Source organism: Natator depressus, chromosome 26, assembly GCF_965152275.1.
Source record: "Natator depressus isolate rNatDep1 chromosome 26, rNatDep2.hap1, whole genome shotgun sequence".
Classification (NCBI taxonomy): domain Eukaryota; kingdom Metazoa; phylum Chordata; order Testudines; family Cheloniidae; genus Natator; species Natator depressus.
Window position 1 is genome coordinate 14,292,848 of NC_134259.1, and position 17,907 is coordinate 14,310,754.

The window sequence follows — 17,907 nt, forward strand, 5'->3', positions numbered from 1 at the left end:
AGGCCCTACTGAGTGACATTTGTGGGGAAGTTTGTCACCAAGGTGACTGTAAAGAAAAGGTCCACATCTTCCTCCCACACATCCCTGGGTGAGGGTCACATGAGTGCTCCATGGAATTCCCCTCCCCAAAGCAGCAGGAAAGTCCAGGCATTTTCCACTCCCCCAGGATCCTCCGGCCCCTGTAGTCTGGCATCCCTCCCCTCGCTGCACGAGGTAGGAGGAATTCCCTTGCATTAAGAACAGCTGCTGGTTCAGTTCATCCCAGCTTCCTGGGCCCGGAGGCCCCCATCTGGCCCTGGATCCGTCTGCCTCGACGAGGCCCATCTCAGTGACACTCGCTGAGCCTCCGTCACTCAGGGCTTCATCGAAAGCCCCTCGGCACAAATCGAAAGGCTCCCATTGACTCCAGTGGACTCAGCATCAGGCCTGGCCCCAAATTCCTGGGTAAGCGAAAGCCGCCCACTTGGCTGTGATGTAGCAGCCCCCCCCCCTCCCCGCGGCAGGCAAGCCGAGTTCATTGGGGGAGGTGCTGCCTTGCGCGCGTGTGTGAGACGCGCCAAGCTGTACAACGGAGCTAGTTACACATTGATGGGAGGGACTGAGACCTCGTTACACACATTTCAGCCTATTTACATAGTTACACCGTTAGACAGAGCTCCTCTCTCCAGGCACCGGACATTACTACAGACAGCAGGGCTATCTACACGGGCGGGGGATGAACTGGGCAGACTAATTCTCCCAGGAACATTTCCCGTGGGCCCCTGCCTCCCCGCTCCATTCTCCCTTCTGGCTGGCATGTCCCTGCTCTCCCTAGGGACCAGTGTCCACCCCACTCCGGGGGCAACAGGGGGCAGAGGAAAGGGCCTGGTGGGGCCAGGAGTGCCTGTCCCCACAGACAGGCCGGAGCTGTGGAGTTCAGACCTAAATCTGAGCCCCCCAGTGCTGGGGTCTGGAGCTGGGCTCTGGTTTGGGCTCCCTGCATCTGAACCCCCATCCCTGGCATGGACAGAAGGCAAGAGATTGCTCAGGGGCTGGTTCCCAGAATACATGAGAAACAACAGGAAATGGGAGCCTGCTGATTTTGGCTCATCACCTTCCTTGCTTCTGCTGGGCTGTGTCCCTCGTCATGGGGCTGCCCCCCAGCTCCCCTGCTCTGTGCGAAACAGCCCAGCCAGGGAGAGTACGGGAGCGTCATCACCCAAGCAAGGCGCAGAGTGAGGGGGGCGGAGAAGACATGGCCAAGACCCCCACAGCAAGGGGAGCCAGCAGCAGGGTTGTGCGGGGGGTGGGAGGAGCTCTACCTTTCACTGGGGCAGGTTTCAGAAACCCCCCCACCCCTGCGTCCATTCATCCTCCTGGCCATGGTTGGTTCCCAACAGGCAGACGTGTCCCAGGAGCTGGAGCTCCCGGGACGACCGGGATGATGTCCTGTAGCTGCTCCCGGCAGAAGGGGCAAGGGCGGTTGCTGTGGAAGACCTGCTGGGCACAACAGTGGCAGAGGGTGCCATGGCCGCAGGGCTGCAGCTGGGCGTTGGCCTCGTGTGAGCAGCAAATGACACACTCCTCCGTGCAGCCTCCCAGGAGAGAGCTGTAATCCCGGCACGCCGGCGCTGGGGAGACAGGAGCGTGGCGTTAAAGGGGCAGGAGAGGCTTCCTCCCCTGAGCCCAACAAGAAATGTGCTGGGCTAATGTCCTGCCCGAGCCCACCCCTCCCATCCCTCGAGAGCTCCGGGGCGCTGCTGAGCTAGGACCAGAGATAGCTCCCCTCCACCTTGGAATGACCCCCCAACACTACCGCTGCGACGGCGGTTTTGTAAGCAGTTTGTGGGCACGCCCTCAGCTGACCCCGGGACACAGCCTGTCCGAGGGCTGTCCCCTTTCGCAACCCGGCCGGCTGGGCAGCCGTGTCTCTGCACCTGCCATGCTTCCGACCCTGAGCCTGGGGCTGTGTCAGGTGACCCTCAGCGGTCAGTGGAGGTGAGGAAGCCCGTCTCTCCTGGGACTTCCAGAACGGACAGATGGGCCGCGCTCCCAGCCAGCCAGAGCTCCTAGGGCTACCAGGGCCTCCTGTCCAGGAAGGCTGCCCACAGGCCGGGCACAGCACCCAGCAATGAGATCCTGGGCTGGCTGGACCATTGGGCTGAGCCACTCTGGCCATTCTCATGTATGTCGGGACACGGCCCTTCCCAGGTCAGCTCCATGCCCCAAGAGGAAATGGAGCAGAAGGAGCCAGTGGTAAGAGCCACCTTCAGCCACTGACCATGAAGCATGGCAGGATGCAATGGCCTGGGGACAGGGGCGGGCTCACCGACGCCTCCCCGGGGCCTCGTGGGATCTAGAAGAGGAAAACACAGAGTCCAGGATCAGCCTCAACGAATATAAACCTCTCTCGACGGACCCCAGAGGGAACGAGGGGACCAGAGTCCACCCTGCAGCAGCCCCCTGAGCGGCCGGGCCAGGCCCTCCAGGGCAGGCGTCTGTGCCAAGCCCCAGAGGGTCAGGAAATCTGATCGCAGCTCCCAGGGAGATCGGTGTTCATGCAATCCGGGGAATCCCCACCCTCTCCTCACACCCACTCAGTGGGTTTGAGGTGGGGCAGTGTGGGCAGCCCCCGCACTCAGTGGGTGTGAGGTGGGGCAGTGTGGGCAGCCCCCGCACTCAGTGGGTGTGAGGTGGGGCAGTGTGGGTGGCCCCCGCGGTCAGAGGGTGTGAGGTGGGGCAGTGTGGGCGGCCCCCGCACTCAGTGGGTGTGAGGTGGGGCAGTGTGGGCGGCCCCCACGGTCAGGGAGGTGTGAGGTGGGGCAGTGTGGGTGGCCCCCGCGGTCAGAGGGTGTGAGGTGGGGCAGTGTGGGTGGCCCCCGCGGTCAGGGGGGTGTGAGGTGGGGCAGTGTGGGCAGCCCCCGCACTCAGTGGGTGTGAGGTGGGGCAGTGTGGGCAGCCCCCGCACTCAGTGGGTGTGAGGTGGGGCAGTGTGGGCAGCCCCCGCACTCAGTGGGTGTGAGGTGGGGCAGTGTGGGTGGCCCCCGCGGTCAGAGGGTGTGAGGTGGGGCAGTGTGGGTGGCCCCCGCGGTCAGGGAGGTGTGAGGTGGGGCAGTGTGGGTGGCCCCTGTGGTCAGGGAGGTGTGAGGTGGGGCAGTGTGGGCAGCCCCCGCACTCAGTGGGTTTGAGGTGGGGCAGTGTGGGCAGCCCCCGCACTCAGTGGGTGTGAGGTGGGGCAGTGTGGGTGGCCCCTGCGGTCAGGGAGGTGTGAGGTGGGGCAGTGTGGGCAGCCCCCGCACTCAGTGGGTGTGAGGTGGGGCAGTGTGGATGGCCCCCGCCCTCAGTGGGGTGTGAGGTGGGGCAGTGTGGGCAGCCCCCGCGGTCAGAGGGGTGTGAGGTGGGGCAGTGTGGGCAGCCCCCGCGGTCGGGGGGGGGTGCGAGGTGGGGCAGTGTGGGTGGCCCCCACGGTCAGAGGGTGTGAGGTGGGGCAGTGTGGGTGGCCCCCGCGGTCAGGGGGGTGTGAGGTGGGGCAGTGTGGGCAGCCCCCGCACTCAGTGGGTTTGAGGTGGGGCAGTGTGGGCAGCCCCCATGGTCAGGGGGGGTGTGAGGTGGGGCAGTGTGGGCGGCCCCCGCGGTCAGAGGGTGTGAGGTGGGGCAGTGTGGGTGGCCCCTGCGGTCAGAGGGTGTGAGGTGGGGCAGTGTGGGCGGCCCCCGCGGTCAGAGGGTGTGAGGTGGGGCAGTGTGGGTGGCCCCCGCGGTCAGGGGGGTGTGAGGTGGGGCAGTGTGGGCAGCCCCCGCACTCAGTGGATTTGAGGTGGGGCAGTGTGGGCAGCCCCCGTGGTCAGGGGGGGTGTGAGGTGGGGCAGTGTGGGCGGCCCCCGCGGTCAGAGGGTGTGAGGTGGGGCAGTGTGGGTGGCCCCCGCGGTCAGGGGGGGTGTGAGGTGGGGCAGTGTGGGTGGCCCCCGCGGTCAGGGGGGTGTGAGGTGGGGCAGTCGGGGCAGGGCATTCTGCCTCTCTATGCCCACACTCCAAAGGGCAGCGGTGCCTTGCAGAGCTCCCCTGTCCTGAGCCAAGCAGAGCAGCCAGCCATCGCCATGTCTGTCATCCCCTGGCTTCCCTCCCTGTGCTGCCATGAATCCCCTGCCCGGTGGGGGGTGGCCCCTACGGCCCTGGCAGGCGGGAACGAAACATCTCCCAGGATGCGTGTGGACCGTGAGCCCACTGCCTCAGCCCCCCAGCGCTGCTGCACGCTCACCCAGAAGCTGGACCGCCTTGGTCTGCCCGTAGACATCAATGACGGCCCAGAGACAGCGTCTCACGGGGACGTCCCTCAGCAGGCACATGCTCTTGGCCTCTTGCTGGCTGCAGAAGAAAACTCTGCCTCTCTGGTCCACCCAGAACGTGAGGATGGTGCCTTCCTCCACGCAGTGGTCTGGCAGGACTGCAGCCCAGGTCTTCCCCTGCCTGACCAGGTCGGGGCACACAAATGGCGGCAGGTGACGGGGGTCCAGCTTGGAGGGGTCCATGGAGGTGAAGCCCACTCTCAGCCCCCCGTGCCAACTGGCCTCCTTCTTCAAGATCTTCAGCGTCACCTGCTCGTGGAGCTGGATGGGCCGGTTGGTGAAGACGATGCCGTCATGGAAGCTGCTGGCCCGTTCAGCCACGTGGTGGAACTCATCCAGGAGGACCTGGGAGCCGTGGGTGAAGGGGTGGAAGAAGATGGGCTGGGAGGCGTCCCCGTCACTACTCTCCACGCCTGTGGAGGAAGGAATGCGCTAGTGATGCTTTGTGCAGCTGCTAGATGTTCGGTGCCCAGTCCTGCCGGGCCAAGCATCTGCAGCCCCATCTAACCAGTGCCCTCTGCCCCCTGCCACAGGCCCTCCAGGGTTGTGGGGAGAGTGCTGGAGACTAGGCTCCAGTGTGACACCATGGCCCCCCACTGACTGCAGTGGGGCTATGCCCACACAGTGTTTGCAGTGTAGGGGGTCACAGGCACCTTGCCCTTCCCGTACTGTTAAATGGAGGGGGGTTCTGGCGAGATGGGGTAAGGGTCTGGGAGAGGCTGAGAACCCCTGAGAGCAGACCCCCCCACTTATCTGTAGAGACCGTTCTCCTCCCTGCGCTGCTCTGCCTCTGAACCACAGGGCCCATATCTTGCTCTCACCATCAAGTTCAGGGTAGACTTGGGTCCGTCTTCTTGTGGGGTTTCAAGAGCCTGACCCCAGCACTGTCTTCCCCAAGCCACCAAGCAGAAGGGACCATGCCAAGAACTGGCTGATCTGCCCATTTCCAAACACCACCCACCGATGCCAGCAGGGTCCTCTGCCCTCAGGGACTACCACCTCTTGAACCCACTCCCCATGTTCCTCCCCTCGCAGCCTTCTTCGCCTTGATGCATCAGGGATCCCTAAGCATGCCGCGAACGCAACACCATCTCCTGAGCACATGTCAGCTCAGTCCTGCCGTTCCTCATGCTGATACCTCGGTCCCCCTTAGCCCTACCCTGGAAGGGCCCCATCTCCTGGGTTCAGAGGCGAATTCAATCTCCTAGGCTGGAATTCCCTGTGTTGATCCGATCCTTTTCCCAGGCTGTTTATCCCGAGGAAGGAAAACCCATCTCCCTCCTGTGCACTATCTCTCTAGGCCAGCTGCGACCCTTGTTCCTCCTTGGCCAGAAGTCCTCTCTCTTGAGTCATAGATACTAATCATGGTGAGAGGGAAAACAACCTTGTGGCTTGTCTGAATTCACCGTGGATTTTACTTTGAGTCAGTGAGAAAGTGAAAGGTTGTCGCACTGGGACACTGTCAGGGTCATTCACCAGGAGAGGTTTGATTGCCTCACTGGGGAGGGTAACCAGACCTACTGATATTAGGGGCTTTGTCTTATACAGGCAGCTGTGGCCTCTCCTCCCCCCAAAAAGAAAGTGTCCAGATTGAGCACCCTTGCTATCTGGCCAATCACGGGGTGCGACAGCTAATCACAACCCCAGAACGTATCTGCAGCCTGATCTTGTGGCTCACAGGCTCCCCAGCAGCCAGCTGGCACACGAGCTATGTAAACAAATGCGGCTTCCTCCTCAGATGCTAAGCTGCCGGGAGGAGGCATGGGAACAGGAAGAAAGATGTTACAGCTTCGCCTACACTATAGTCTGGGTGGCTGAACTTATGTCCCCCAGGGGTGTGAATAAACCACCCCCCCGTGCGACGTACTTGCACTGACCTAAGCACTCGTGTGCACAGTGCTGTGTTGGCGGGGGAGCGTCTCCTCCCACCGAACAGCGGCTGGAGGGTTAAGCTCACCGGAGAGCGCCCTCCCGTCGGCTTAGAGCGGCTACATTAGAGAACTTAGAGCGGCGCAGCTGCCGGGGTACAGCCGTGCCACTGTAAGCTCTAGGGTAGCCACAGCCTTAGGCTGGGGTCTTCAAAGGCCAAAGGGAGTCGGGCACCAAAATCCCATCGGCTGTCAGTGGGAGCTGGGCCTTCTGAAAATCCCAGCCTTAGACACGACGGTGACGGGCGCCAAAGCGAACGCTAGCCGGACAGGCAGCCAAACGATCTGTGATTTTGCCTGCTTCCCCACCCCCTAAAGATTCTGGCCCATGCCCAGGTCCATTAGTTGCCAGGAGACAGGGTGTCAGCCATTCTCTGTGCAGACAGCATCACGCTTTCCCTCTAGGGCTCTGCAACAATCACACCCCCTTATCCCACCACCTAGATACTTAAGAAATGCCTCGGGGAAACTCAGGCCCGCACACAGTATTCAGAGAAAACATTGAGAATGTTCCCACTTCATCACAGCAGTTCTGCAGAAAAGGACCTGGGGATTACAAGTGGATGAGAAGCTGGATCTGAGTCAGCAGTGTGCCCTTGTTGCCAAGAAGGCCAATGGCATTTTGGGATGTATAAGTAGGGGCATTGCCAGCAGATTGAGGGAAGTGATTATTCCCCTCTATTCGGCACTGGTGAGGCCACACTTGGAGTATTGCGTCCAGTTTTGGACCCCCCACTACAGAAAGGATGTGGCCAAATTGGAGAGAGTCCAGGGGAGGGCAACAAAAATGATCAGGGGGCTGGGGCACATGACTTACAAGGGGAGGCTGAGGGAACTGGGGTTATTTGGTCTGCAGAAGAGAAGAGTGAGGAGGGATTTGATAGCAGCCTTCAGCTACCTGAAGGGGGGTTCCAAAGAGGATGGAGCTCGGCTGTTCTCAGTGGTGGCAGATGACAGAACGAGGAGCAATGGTCTCAAGTTGTAGTGGGGGAGGTTTAGGTTGGATATTAGGAAACACTATTTCACCAGGAGGGTGGTGAAACACTGGAATGCGTTACGTAGGGAGGTGCTGGAATCTCCTTCCTTAGAGGTTTTTAAGGTCAGGCTTGACAAAGCCCTGGCTGGGATGATTTAGCTGGGGTTGGTCCTGCTCTGAGCAGGGAGTTGGACTAGATACCTCCTGAGGTCCCTTCCAACCCTGATCTTCTATGACTCTATGATTATAGATGTGTGTGTGTTTAACTGTATAACTATCCATTTAATACAGCTGTTAATCCACTGGCTATGCAGAAAAACAGCTGTTGTGGCAGGGGGTGGGGGGTATGGCATTTTTATGGCATCTTGCAGGGGGGGCCTCCAAACCCCTGCTCTAGAAGGAACAAGTCTCCTAGCCCCACCTTGCTCCAGCACCGGAGCCTGGCCTGGACTAGGGGACTGTAGTCCGTCTAGTGATTCCTTCTGGGGAGAAGGGAAGAGGAGAGAGGGATGAGGAGGAGTGAAACAGAGTGAGGGAAAGAGAGATAGCCAGGGCTTTATGCTATGACCTGACAGTCTCCTCCCAACCCAGGGCACAAGTGAAATTAGTTTGGTACCTAAATGAGCACCTAAAGCAAGCACTGAAGACCCTATTTGTGTCATAAAAGCACCACACAGTGTGGCCATCCCTATGGTCTCGGACTGGTCAGCACAGAGGGGCATGCGCAGAAGGGGCTGCAGATCAGGGCTGAGGAGAGAGAGCGAGGGAGAATCGCTCTATCATGAGTGCAAGGTCTCTGCACTAGGGAAAGGCTCATTCCTCAACGTGCCAGATCCTCAGCTGGTGTAAATCGGTGCCACTCCATCCATGTCACATTGTGCAAAAAGCACCTAGTGATTTAGGAGCCATTTTCAGAAGGGGCTTGGACAATTATGCCCCTAAGTCCCATTGACTTTCAGTGAAATTTAGGTTCCTAAGGGCCACGTTTTTAACCTAATATGCAAATAGGGGCCTTGTGAGATGTTCAAAAGTGCCTAGGCTCCCATCTCGCATGAATTTCATTGGGAGTCAGGTGCTTTGCGAACCACCTGCAGGCGCTAAACTGCATCTATAGGGGCCTAAACCCCCTTGGAAATCTGACCCTAATTGACTCCACTGCTTCTGAAAATGGGACCGGCTCTCCGACATCGGCTAGGTGCTTTTTACAATGTTACCCATACCACCCCAGGTGCAGATCCGGCCTCTGTCACGGCTGCACAGCACACCGCATAATGAGCCCCCAAACCTGACCCTTTGCTGTGGGCCACGAGGAGCTGCTGTCACGTAGCTACTGACGTTAGAGTAGCTCTCAGTGGTCTGGCTGGAAGGCCCATCTCCCATCTGGCCCCATGTGCTGGCCAATGTGAAATCTGTCAAATCCAAGGGCTTCCATGCCATTTCGGGCAATTCCTTCTGCCCGTAGCGAGGCCAAGACCCCTGGGGCCTTTCCGGGAAAGGCGGCCTTCGCCCACATTCACAGAACGCCTGTTTAGCCAGATTTCAGGGCTCCCCCCAGCTTCGCCCGCTCAGGCGAGGGTGTGTGCCTAACGGTGCCGGGGCAGCTGGCTGCTCTTCTCCTTCCTCCAGTCTGGGCCCAGACTCCCTGCTCCTCTGCACAGTGTAATCCCCCCTGGAATGACTCCGGACTGACACCTCAGAGCAGGATCGGGCCCCTTGGCTTCACACCTGCCACCTCCTAGCTTTGCCCCCGGCTCCTCGGCCACACCTGCCTGGCAGCCCCCTCCTCCCTTCCCGTCAGATTCCTCCTTCCCCAGCCCACCCCCCTCGGCTGGTGTCCACACCACCGACCACTCTGCTCCCGCCCCGAGCTGCTGCCCCGGTTTGCACGGGGGCTGCGTACCTGTAAACTCCCTGATTGTTTGCTCAGGCCTAGATGGAGCTACTACACGGTGGGCGTAACACTGGTTGGAAACCGTTCCAGAGAGTAGTTCTCAGTGGTTCACAGTCATGCTGGAAGAGCGTAATGAGTGGGGTCCTGCCAGGGCCATCCCTAGCTATTCTGGGGCCCTACGCAGCCCCCATCGCAGGGGAGGGGGTGTGGGGCCACAGGCCTCCACGGGGGGGCAGGGTTGGCTTGGGGGGCATGGGGGAGCCACACCCCAGCGCTCCCAGCGGCGTGGCTGGGGCCGGGTCTCTGCACTTCCCGCCGCCGGTGAGTGCAGGCCCAGCCCTGCTGCAGTTCTCAGGGGTGTGGGGGTGAAGCAGGGGCAGGGAGGGGTGGGAAGAGGCGGGATGGGGGCAGAGCAGGGACGGGGCCATGGGGAAGAGGCGGAGCTGGGGCTGGAGCAGCATGCAGGTGCGTAAGGCACCCGGAAATTTGGTGCCCCATATTTCCTGGTGCCCTACGCAGCTGCATACTTTGCATATGGGTAGGAGGGCCCTGGGTCCCGCAGGGATCAGTTCTGGGTCCGGTTCTGTTCAATCTCTTCATCAGTGATTTAGATAATGGCATAGAACGTATGCTTGTAAAGCTTGCGGACGATACCAAGCTGGGAGGGGTTGCAAGTGCTTTGGAGAATAGGATTATAATTCAAAATGAACTGGACAAACTGGAGAAATGAGCTGAAGTAAATAGGATGAATTTCAATAAGGACAAATGCAAAGTACTCCACTTGGGAAGGAGGAGGGAGAAAAATTGTTCTTCTTAACCTCTGAGGACAGGACAAGCAGCAATGGGCTTAAGTTGCAGTAAGAGTGGTTTAGGTTGGACATTAGGAAAACTTCCTAAGGGTCAGGGTGGTTAAACCCTGGAATAAATGGCCCAGGGAGGTTGTGGAATCTCCATCACTGGGGATTTTTAAGAGCAGGTCGGACAAACCCCTGTCAGGGATGGTCTAGAGAATACTTAGCCCTGCCACGAATGCCGGGGACTGGACTAGATGACCTCTTGAGGTCCCTTCCAGCCCTGTGAGTCTAGGATTCTGTTCAAGCCAGTTTACAGTGCTCTGGGGAGGGGGAGTCATGGCTTCTCCACACCCATCCTCAGGGTGAGCTATCTGTCTCGGGTATCGCTGTGCCCCCAGCACCACAGGAGCTCAGCACCGCCCAGTCTGTGACACATTCGTACACATGCGTGGGTGGCAGGGCAATGAGCCCCAGGTACTAATGGCAACCGAGGCACCAAGCCGCTAAGTGACTTGCCCGGGTCGCACATGGTGTCTGTGGCAGAGCACGGGATCAGCCGGCTCTTTTTGGAGGTGAGTTATTGTTCATTTACAGCCCGGGAGCTCCAGCCAGTCCTTCCTCCACACGCTAGCTTGGCGAAGCCATCGCTTGCAGCCAAGGCTCAGCGGGGTTGGGGCGCGGCGGGACAGTGCACTGGCCCCTCACTCTAGCTTAAAACCCTCAGCCCCTGGCCGCAAAGAAACCCTCAGCAATGTGAACCCAGCGTCACTGGGACAACAGCTCTGGGAGCTCTGAGCTGCCCCATTCACCTCTGTGAGCGGTTAACTCAGAGGCACGGTGATGGTACGTTTCTCCACTGTTAACTCCTTCATCCCTCATGTAAGAGAGGAGCGGGAGGGTCGCAGATCTGGACATGGACAGACGGCAGCGGCAGGACACTGCGCAGGTCTGCTCCAGCGTGACAGTTTTGCTGTTTCTAGGCATCAGGACTCCTGAGCGCTATTCCCAGCTCTGCCACTGACTTGCTGGGTGACCTTGGGCAAGTCACTTAGCCCACTGTCTCCATGTCTAAAATGGGCAATACACACAACAGCTTGTTTCTATCTGTCCTTCTGCAATGAGCTACGGCTACATGCACACAGAGCTCAGCAACTCATATGTAATCTTCAGCGCCAGCCCCTGCTCCTGGAGCTAAAGCAGAGGCTCCGCCAGCTGTAAGGAAAGGCAGGTGAAGGATGGTTTGTTGGTTCTAGCCTGGCCCCTAGACCAGCAGTCCAGCTTCTGCTCTGCCACAGACTCCTAGGGTAAGTTACTTAGGTGCATTCGTCCACCTCAGAGGGGGTCAATTCGGGTAGATGCCAGCTTGCTGCTTGCTAACTGGCTTGTGTGGCCCCTGCTGCACACCCTGAAAGTTCTCTGGTGTGTGTTACTCCAGCCCTGCAAACAGGGCTCTGTCGGCCTGCTTGAGGGCACCAGCAGTGTCGACATGGGCCAGTCACACACGCCCTCGAATTTACAGCCCTGTGGTGCGGACGAATGCAGCGGGTGGACAAACCTTTCGTCTCTCTGTGCTCGGTCCCTGCTCCAGCTCACCCCACAAGAGAGGATACCTGGGAGGTGCCCAGTTACTATGGTGCAGGGGAGCAGATAAAGCCCATCTACAAATAGCACCTGGCAGGCTGGGGCAGCCCCAGGATGTGATATGATCAGGGTATATCGCCCATCCACTCTCCACAGCTCGATCCTTCCGCTGAGACAGGGCTGAACTCGGATCCCAAATGCTGGCATTTAGCTCAAGAGCCAGGTTGCAGTCTGCACCTTGGCATTTCACCCCTCACTTTCCATCCTCCGCCTGCCAGTGCAGGTGCTCCCTTGCTGTACCGCGGGCAACTGCAGCCCTCTCCCCCGGGGGACAGGATCATGCAGTGTGTCAGGATCGTTCCCTCTTACCTTGCGGCCGGTTTAAACAGCTCCCCATTGCAGGCTGGGTGAGGCTTCTCTTCACATGCTCAGGCAGCCCGGAAAGTCCGCTTCTGTCCTCTCACCTCAAGAGGGACCAGGAGCTCCTGCTGTGCAGTGCCGGCCCTCATGCCCGCCAGACTCGTTTTTATACGAGCTGTGAGTGGTGATCATGTTACACCCCCAGTGAGTGAGCAACAGACACTCTCACTGTCACATGGTATGACTGGTTTTGCTTTGCGTATTTCCAATATTCATTTTAAACGGAACACCAGCTGGCTTCATGCCCAGAGCTGACGGATGCCCAGTGGAGGAACAGTAGGGATTTTCCTGCCTCCAGCTGCGCTCCAACCGCTGGGAGCTGATCTCACGGTGATCAGGATCCTGCTCCAGGGACTTCCCCCCCAGAAACGCAGGCAGCCTCGGAGATCAGGCTCTGCACCGGGGTTGTGCTCTGGAGCTTCTGGTGTCCACGTGCTGCAGGCAGGGGCACCACTGGTCACTTCTAGAGCGACCAGGACTAGCCCATAGCCTCCAGTCCATGGAATAATCCCTGTGATGGCGGGGGGGGGGGGGGGCTCTGCTTCTGCCTCTTTCCAGACAGGTAAACTATTGTGTGGGGGGGTTATTTGGATATTAGGAAAAACTTTTTCACTAGGAGGGTGGTGAAACACTGGAATGCGTTACCTAGGGAGGTGGTGGAATCCCCTTCCTTAGAAGTTTTTAAGGTCAGGCTTGACAAAGCCCTGGCTGGGATGATTTAGTTGGGGATCGGTCCTGCTTTGAGCAGGGGGTGGGACTAGATGACCTCCTGAGGTCCCTTCCAACCCTGATCTTCTATGAGTCTATGATTCAGAGACCACCCGGCGTTTCTTTACGGAGTCTGTTCCCACCCCCTTTACCGACTGTGCAGCAGCTTTCACAGTAGCCTGGGGCTCAAAGGGGCCGTCCACATCGCACCTTTTCCTGAGTTGTGCAAGGCTGAATGCCTGGGTCTAGTCTCACCTGGTTGGGGACACAGCCCCTCCCTGCCTGGCTGTGAGATGAAGCTAAATATTGCAGGACGAATTACGAGCACAGGTTTATAGCTACACAAACACATAAATTCACGACCACAGTCTGTATATGACGGCTCTGCCAACGGCTGCTTGGTGAGCTTGCATTTCTTCGCTCACCCTGCCTTTCCTGCTGCTTTATCCATCGTAAGGGTCTGAGCGTCTGGAAGTTAAGAATGTGGGACAATTACTCTGCCATAGAAAGAGAGTTATGCCATTATGTGGGTAATCAAACAATTAAGGCCCTTGCTCTTAAACAGGAAATTCAGTGTACTATCCAACCACTTCCCGTTCATTTGGTTACACAGAACCAAGGGCACTGATTCCAAACGCTCCAAGAACATGGCATGGAAATTGTGCGTATTAACGGGAAGGAAAATGTAGTACCAGATGCCCTGTCCAGGAAAGAGGGTTCTGGCCCACTGCCTATGACCCTGCAGCATCGTAAGAGGGAAGGTCTGATTCTGGGAGCAGGTGGTCTGGCCCAGAAGTCAGGTCTGGTGACAGAGCAAAGCCGTGCGTCAGCACCAGAGACAACTGCCAGTTACCAGAGCCGGGGCCAAGCCAGAGTCAGAGATTGAAGCCGAGGTTCAGAGCCGGGCTCAGAAGTCGGAGGCCGGGTTGGAGCCGGGACTGGTAACTGAGGGTGGAATTGAGGAAAGGAGCTGGAGGAGAGGCGAGGATCAGGGATCAGGCACAGGGCAGGAACACGATGGGAATAGGAGTGAAGGCAGGAGCAGTGAATCCAGAACAGGAGTGGGTGCAGGAGGCAGGTACAAGCAGGATCCAATGCAGCGTAGTTGGACCAATCAGTGGAACTGGGTGATCCTCCAATCATGGCTCCTGTGGGTGGTGCCTTGGCTGAGACTGTCGTCCTAAGGACTTCTCAGCAGAGATTGGGTGGAGGCCAGGATGTGGCAGTTGTCTGGGCACACCCAGGCGTGGGTTCAAGACCCGGGGCATCACATTACCCCCCTCCCTAGGGCAGCAATAGGTGTGGGTTCTCATGAAAGGTTTTTACAAGTTTGGGAGCAGGAACATTTTCAGCAGGCTCCCAGGATCGCTCCTTAGCCCTGTAATCCTCCAATCAAATACCATAGCTTACCCCGCTTCGTTTTAGAATTGAGGATTTTGTGGTCCATATACTCATCATAGTCCTGAACGTGCACAGGTGTGGGGGGTGGCTGGGTCCAGCGGGGAAAGGGGTTGGTCACATATGGCTTCAGTAGGGACACATGAAATACCAGGTGGATTCTGAGAGAACGAGACAGGTGGAGTTCAAAAGCGACAGGATCGATCAGTTGGCAGATTCGATATGGGCTGAGGAACTGGTGATCAAGTCTATGGGGTGGTCTGTCGGTACAGAGATGCTTTGCTGAGAGCCATACTTTCTGGCCTACAGAATGTCGGGACCTTTCTGTTGTTGTTGGTCCACATACCACTTGTAGTCCTGTTTTGCTTCCTCCAGGCAGGTCATTAGCTCCCCCTGGGTACGATGGATCAATTGTGCCCATTCCAAAACAGCAGGGTTGGGGAGGGTGTGGGCAGTTCAGGGTGAGATCAGAAGTGGAAGATGTCGTTCACCTGTAGAGGAGTGTTCCGTGTTATTTTATGAGAACTCTGCACAGAAGAACAGCGAGGACCAGTCATTCCGATGGAAGCAGCACCAGAATACTGCTCCAGGACTTTGTTCAACCTGTTCCTCTGGCCATTTGTTTGGGGATGATAAGCTGAAGAAAGGGCAGGAGTGTCCTCCCAACAATTGGAGAGCCTCCCTCCAGAAGTGAGAGATGAATTGAGCACCAGGGTCAGAAACAATGGGCTCAGAGAGTCCATGGAGGCAGACGACCTGGTTTACCCACAGTGGGCAGTCTCCTCGGAGGAAGGTAACTGGGGGCAGGGCACGACGTGGGCCATCTTTGTGAGGTGAATGATGATAGTTAAGATGGTTGGATACCCAGATAGTACCACGATGAAGTCTAGTGAGATGGCTGCCCAGGGCCTGGGTCGAGTTTCCAGAAGTTGGAGGAGCCCACAGGGTTTGCTGTGTGGCACCTTAATGCGGGTACATATGTCATGGGAGGCTACATATATCTGTGTGGTGGCATGCATGAAAGGCCACAAAAGAAACAGGAGGCCAGATGCTGGGTTTTGGAACAGCCGAAATGCCCCGCCGGGGGGAATCTTGGCACATCCACAGGGCCATCACATGGGGACAGCTGGGGGAACATATGTATGTCCCTTCACAAAAGGTCAATCCATCTCTGAACTCATGCACTTCCTGATCTATGGCTTCCTGGTCACCAAGGGGAGACCCCTGGGCAGAGCCTGAGTGGATTAGGTCGCGCAGGTCCAGGTGCCTTGTCACACCAAGAAAGTTATGGGATTTAAGGATGTAGGTCTCTTGGTTGGGTCTCTTCCAATCAGCATAGTCCTCCGCTTTTCGGGATAGAGTGTCTGCTCTGCTGCTCGTGCCTGGACAATAGGTGACCGTAAAATTAAAATAGGAGAAGAACAGGGCCCAGTGGAGCAGCCTCTGATTGAGGGCTTTGGCCTTCCATAAATATTCCAAGTTCTTAAGGGCCGTGTATACTTGGACTGGGTGTTGGGCCCCTTCAGGTAGTGCCACCACTCCTCGAAGCTGGCTTGCTGGGCAGAAGTTCCTTGTTTAGGATTTCATAATATTGATAAGTGGGAATGAGCTTCTTAGAATGAAAGGCACATACCTAGGTGGCGGGTATGGCAGGCCAGGGGAGGCTAAGCCTCCACAAACAGCCAGGCATGACCCTGTCCACACTCTGCCCTGAGGCCCCCTCCTGCTTCCCGCTCTTCCCCCGTGGCCCAGCCCAGGCTGCTCCTCTTCCCTCCCTTGCTCAGCCTCTCCCCCAAAGCGGGCGGGGGCGAGGGCTGGGGTGGGCCAGCCAGCAGCCCAGGACGTGGGGCGGCTGGGGCCTGTGCGTGGGCCAGCCGGCCGAGGTTGGGGCTGGCCGGTGCTCGGACTGGTCGGCGCTCTGGGGCTGTGGTTGCCCAGCGATGGGTCCACCCAGCGCTCCAGGGCTGGGACTGCCCCACGCTCAGGTCGCCTGGTGCTCCAGGGCAAGGGTCACCTGGTATTCAGGCCCCCAGCCAGCCCGGGCTGGGGCCACCCGGCACTTGGGCTGGGGCGGCCGAGGGCCAGCGACCAGGCCAGCCGGCGGGCTGGGACTCATGCTGGCTGAGGCGGGGCACCTTTGGCCACGGTGGGGGGCTCGGGCCTCCAATGGGGGGGGTGTGAAAGCAATGGGGGAGGGACTAGCTTCCCTGAAGCGGGGGCTTCATGCACTGCCCATAGGCACATGGATGCCCCTGGGGGATCACTGCTCCAACTGCCACATTGGAGACATTTGTTTCCCATTGAAGGCTCATGTGGAAGCAGGTGGGCTAGTATGGAGGCAGCTGTAAATGCAAGTTTGAGGTGCTCAAAGGTGCATTGGGCTTCCAGAGTCCTGCTGAACGGGGGGTACTTATGGAGCAATGAGGAGCAAGAGCATTCTGCCGGAGAACACAGATGAACTGGAGGTAGAAATCCGTGAAGCCCAGAAAATGCTGACATTTGTGGATGTTCTGCGCAATCGCGGACGGCCTTTATCGTTTCTGGATCCAACTCGATCCCTGCTGGGGACAGACTGAAGCCAGGAAGTCAGTGGAAACACAGCCGAAGGCTACAACCCATGTTGGCAAAGCCTCTCTGGGACAGCTCGACCATGAGTTGGGTGCTGTTTGGGATTGTCTGAAGAAATAAGTATAGCACCTTAGGTACACGACTTTGTATTGATCTAGGATGTCCTGAAACACGTCATGAATGAAGTGCTGCAACAGAGTGGTTATTTGTCGGGCCGAATGGCGTCACTAAATGTTCCCAGTGGCCGAAAGGCGGTCTTCCGCTCAGCTCTGGCCCTCATGCACACAAGGGCATGTGCCCCCAAAGGTCTAGCTTTGTGAATATCCGAGGAGCGGCTTGATCCAACAGGTCTGCGGTATTAGGGACAGTGGGTACCACTTTCTAGCTGTGATCTGGTCCAAAGGCCAGTAGTCTACACAGAGACAGAGGCTGCCATCTTTCCAGGGGCCCAGCAGGGGAAGTGGATTTGCACGTGAAACCTTTGGCCAAATTCTCCTGGAGGCATACATTAGCTACCTCAGATGCAGCCATGGCATAAAGCCAGCTGGACGGGATGTTGCCCCAGGCTGTAAGGCTATAGGACCATTATGGTCCCATGGGGAAGTACGGAGTCTGCATTTCTCTTTTCAAATACATCAGCGAAATCACTGTATTTGGTGGGGAGTGGGATCCTCAACCATCCCTGCTGTGCCAATCGCTACCTGCCACGGGGCTTGGGTTTCTTCCAGCTGTTCCCCATCCATCAGAGCCCAGCCGTGCTGCTGACAGAACCCTGAGGGAAAAGAGACCCGTGACTCCTGCCAGTGAATGAGGGGGCTGTGACAGGTGGGCAAGAGATACCCAGAATCAGAGGGAAATGAGGCTAGGACAGGCACTTGGAGTTGTGGTCCCAGCTGGCAGGATCTGATGCTTGTCCCTGACAGGACTTGTCTTTGGGACTCAGGGTTATGCCCAGTGGTGAGCTGGAGCCGGTTCGCACCAGTTCACGCGAACCGGTTGTTAAATTTTGAAGCCGGTTTAGAACCGGCTGTTAAAGGGGTGGGCAAACTCTGGCCCACAGGCCACATCCAGCCCGCAGGACCGTCCTGTCTGGCCCACCTGAGCTCCCAGCTGGGGAGGCTCCCCTGGCTGAGAATCCCTTTTTTTAAAATTTTCGCTCACCCGGCAGTGCTCCGGGTCTTCGGTGGCACTTTGGCGGCAGGCCCTTTACTCACTCCAGGTCTTCGGCGGCAGGTACTTCAGTACCTCCGAAGACCCGGAACAAGCGAAGGGCCCGCCGCCGAAGTGCTGCCGAAGACCCGGAGCGACTGAAGGAACCGGT

General features: G+C 58.1%; 1 protein-coding gene across 1 annotated transcript; it reads right to left on the minus strand.

Annotated features, from left to right (window-relative positions):
* Positions 1-1,347: 1,347 nt before the first annotated feature.
* On the minus strand, positions 1,348-12,007 carry NEURL3 (neuralized E3 ubiquitin protein ligase 3). Its single transcript, XM_074940078.1, has 4 exons — positions 11,862-12,007; positions 4,235-4,735; positions 2,261-2,335; positions 1,348-1,610 (listed from the first exon to the last, which is right to left on the minus strand). The coding sequence occupies exons 1-4, from the start codon at positions 11,887-11,889 to the stop codon at positions 1,348-1,350; spliced, it is 867 nt and encodes a 288-aa protein (XP_074796179.1). The 5' UTR covers positions 11,890-12,007.
* Between the last annotated feature and the right edge of the window lie 5,900 nt (positions 12,008-17,907).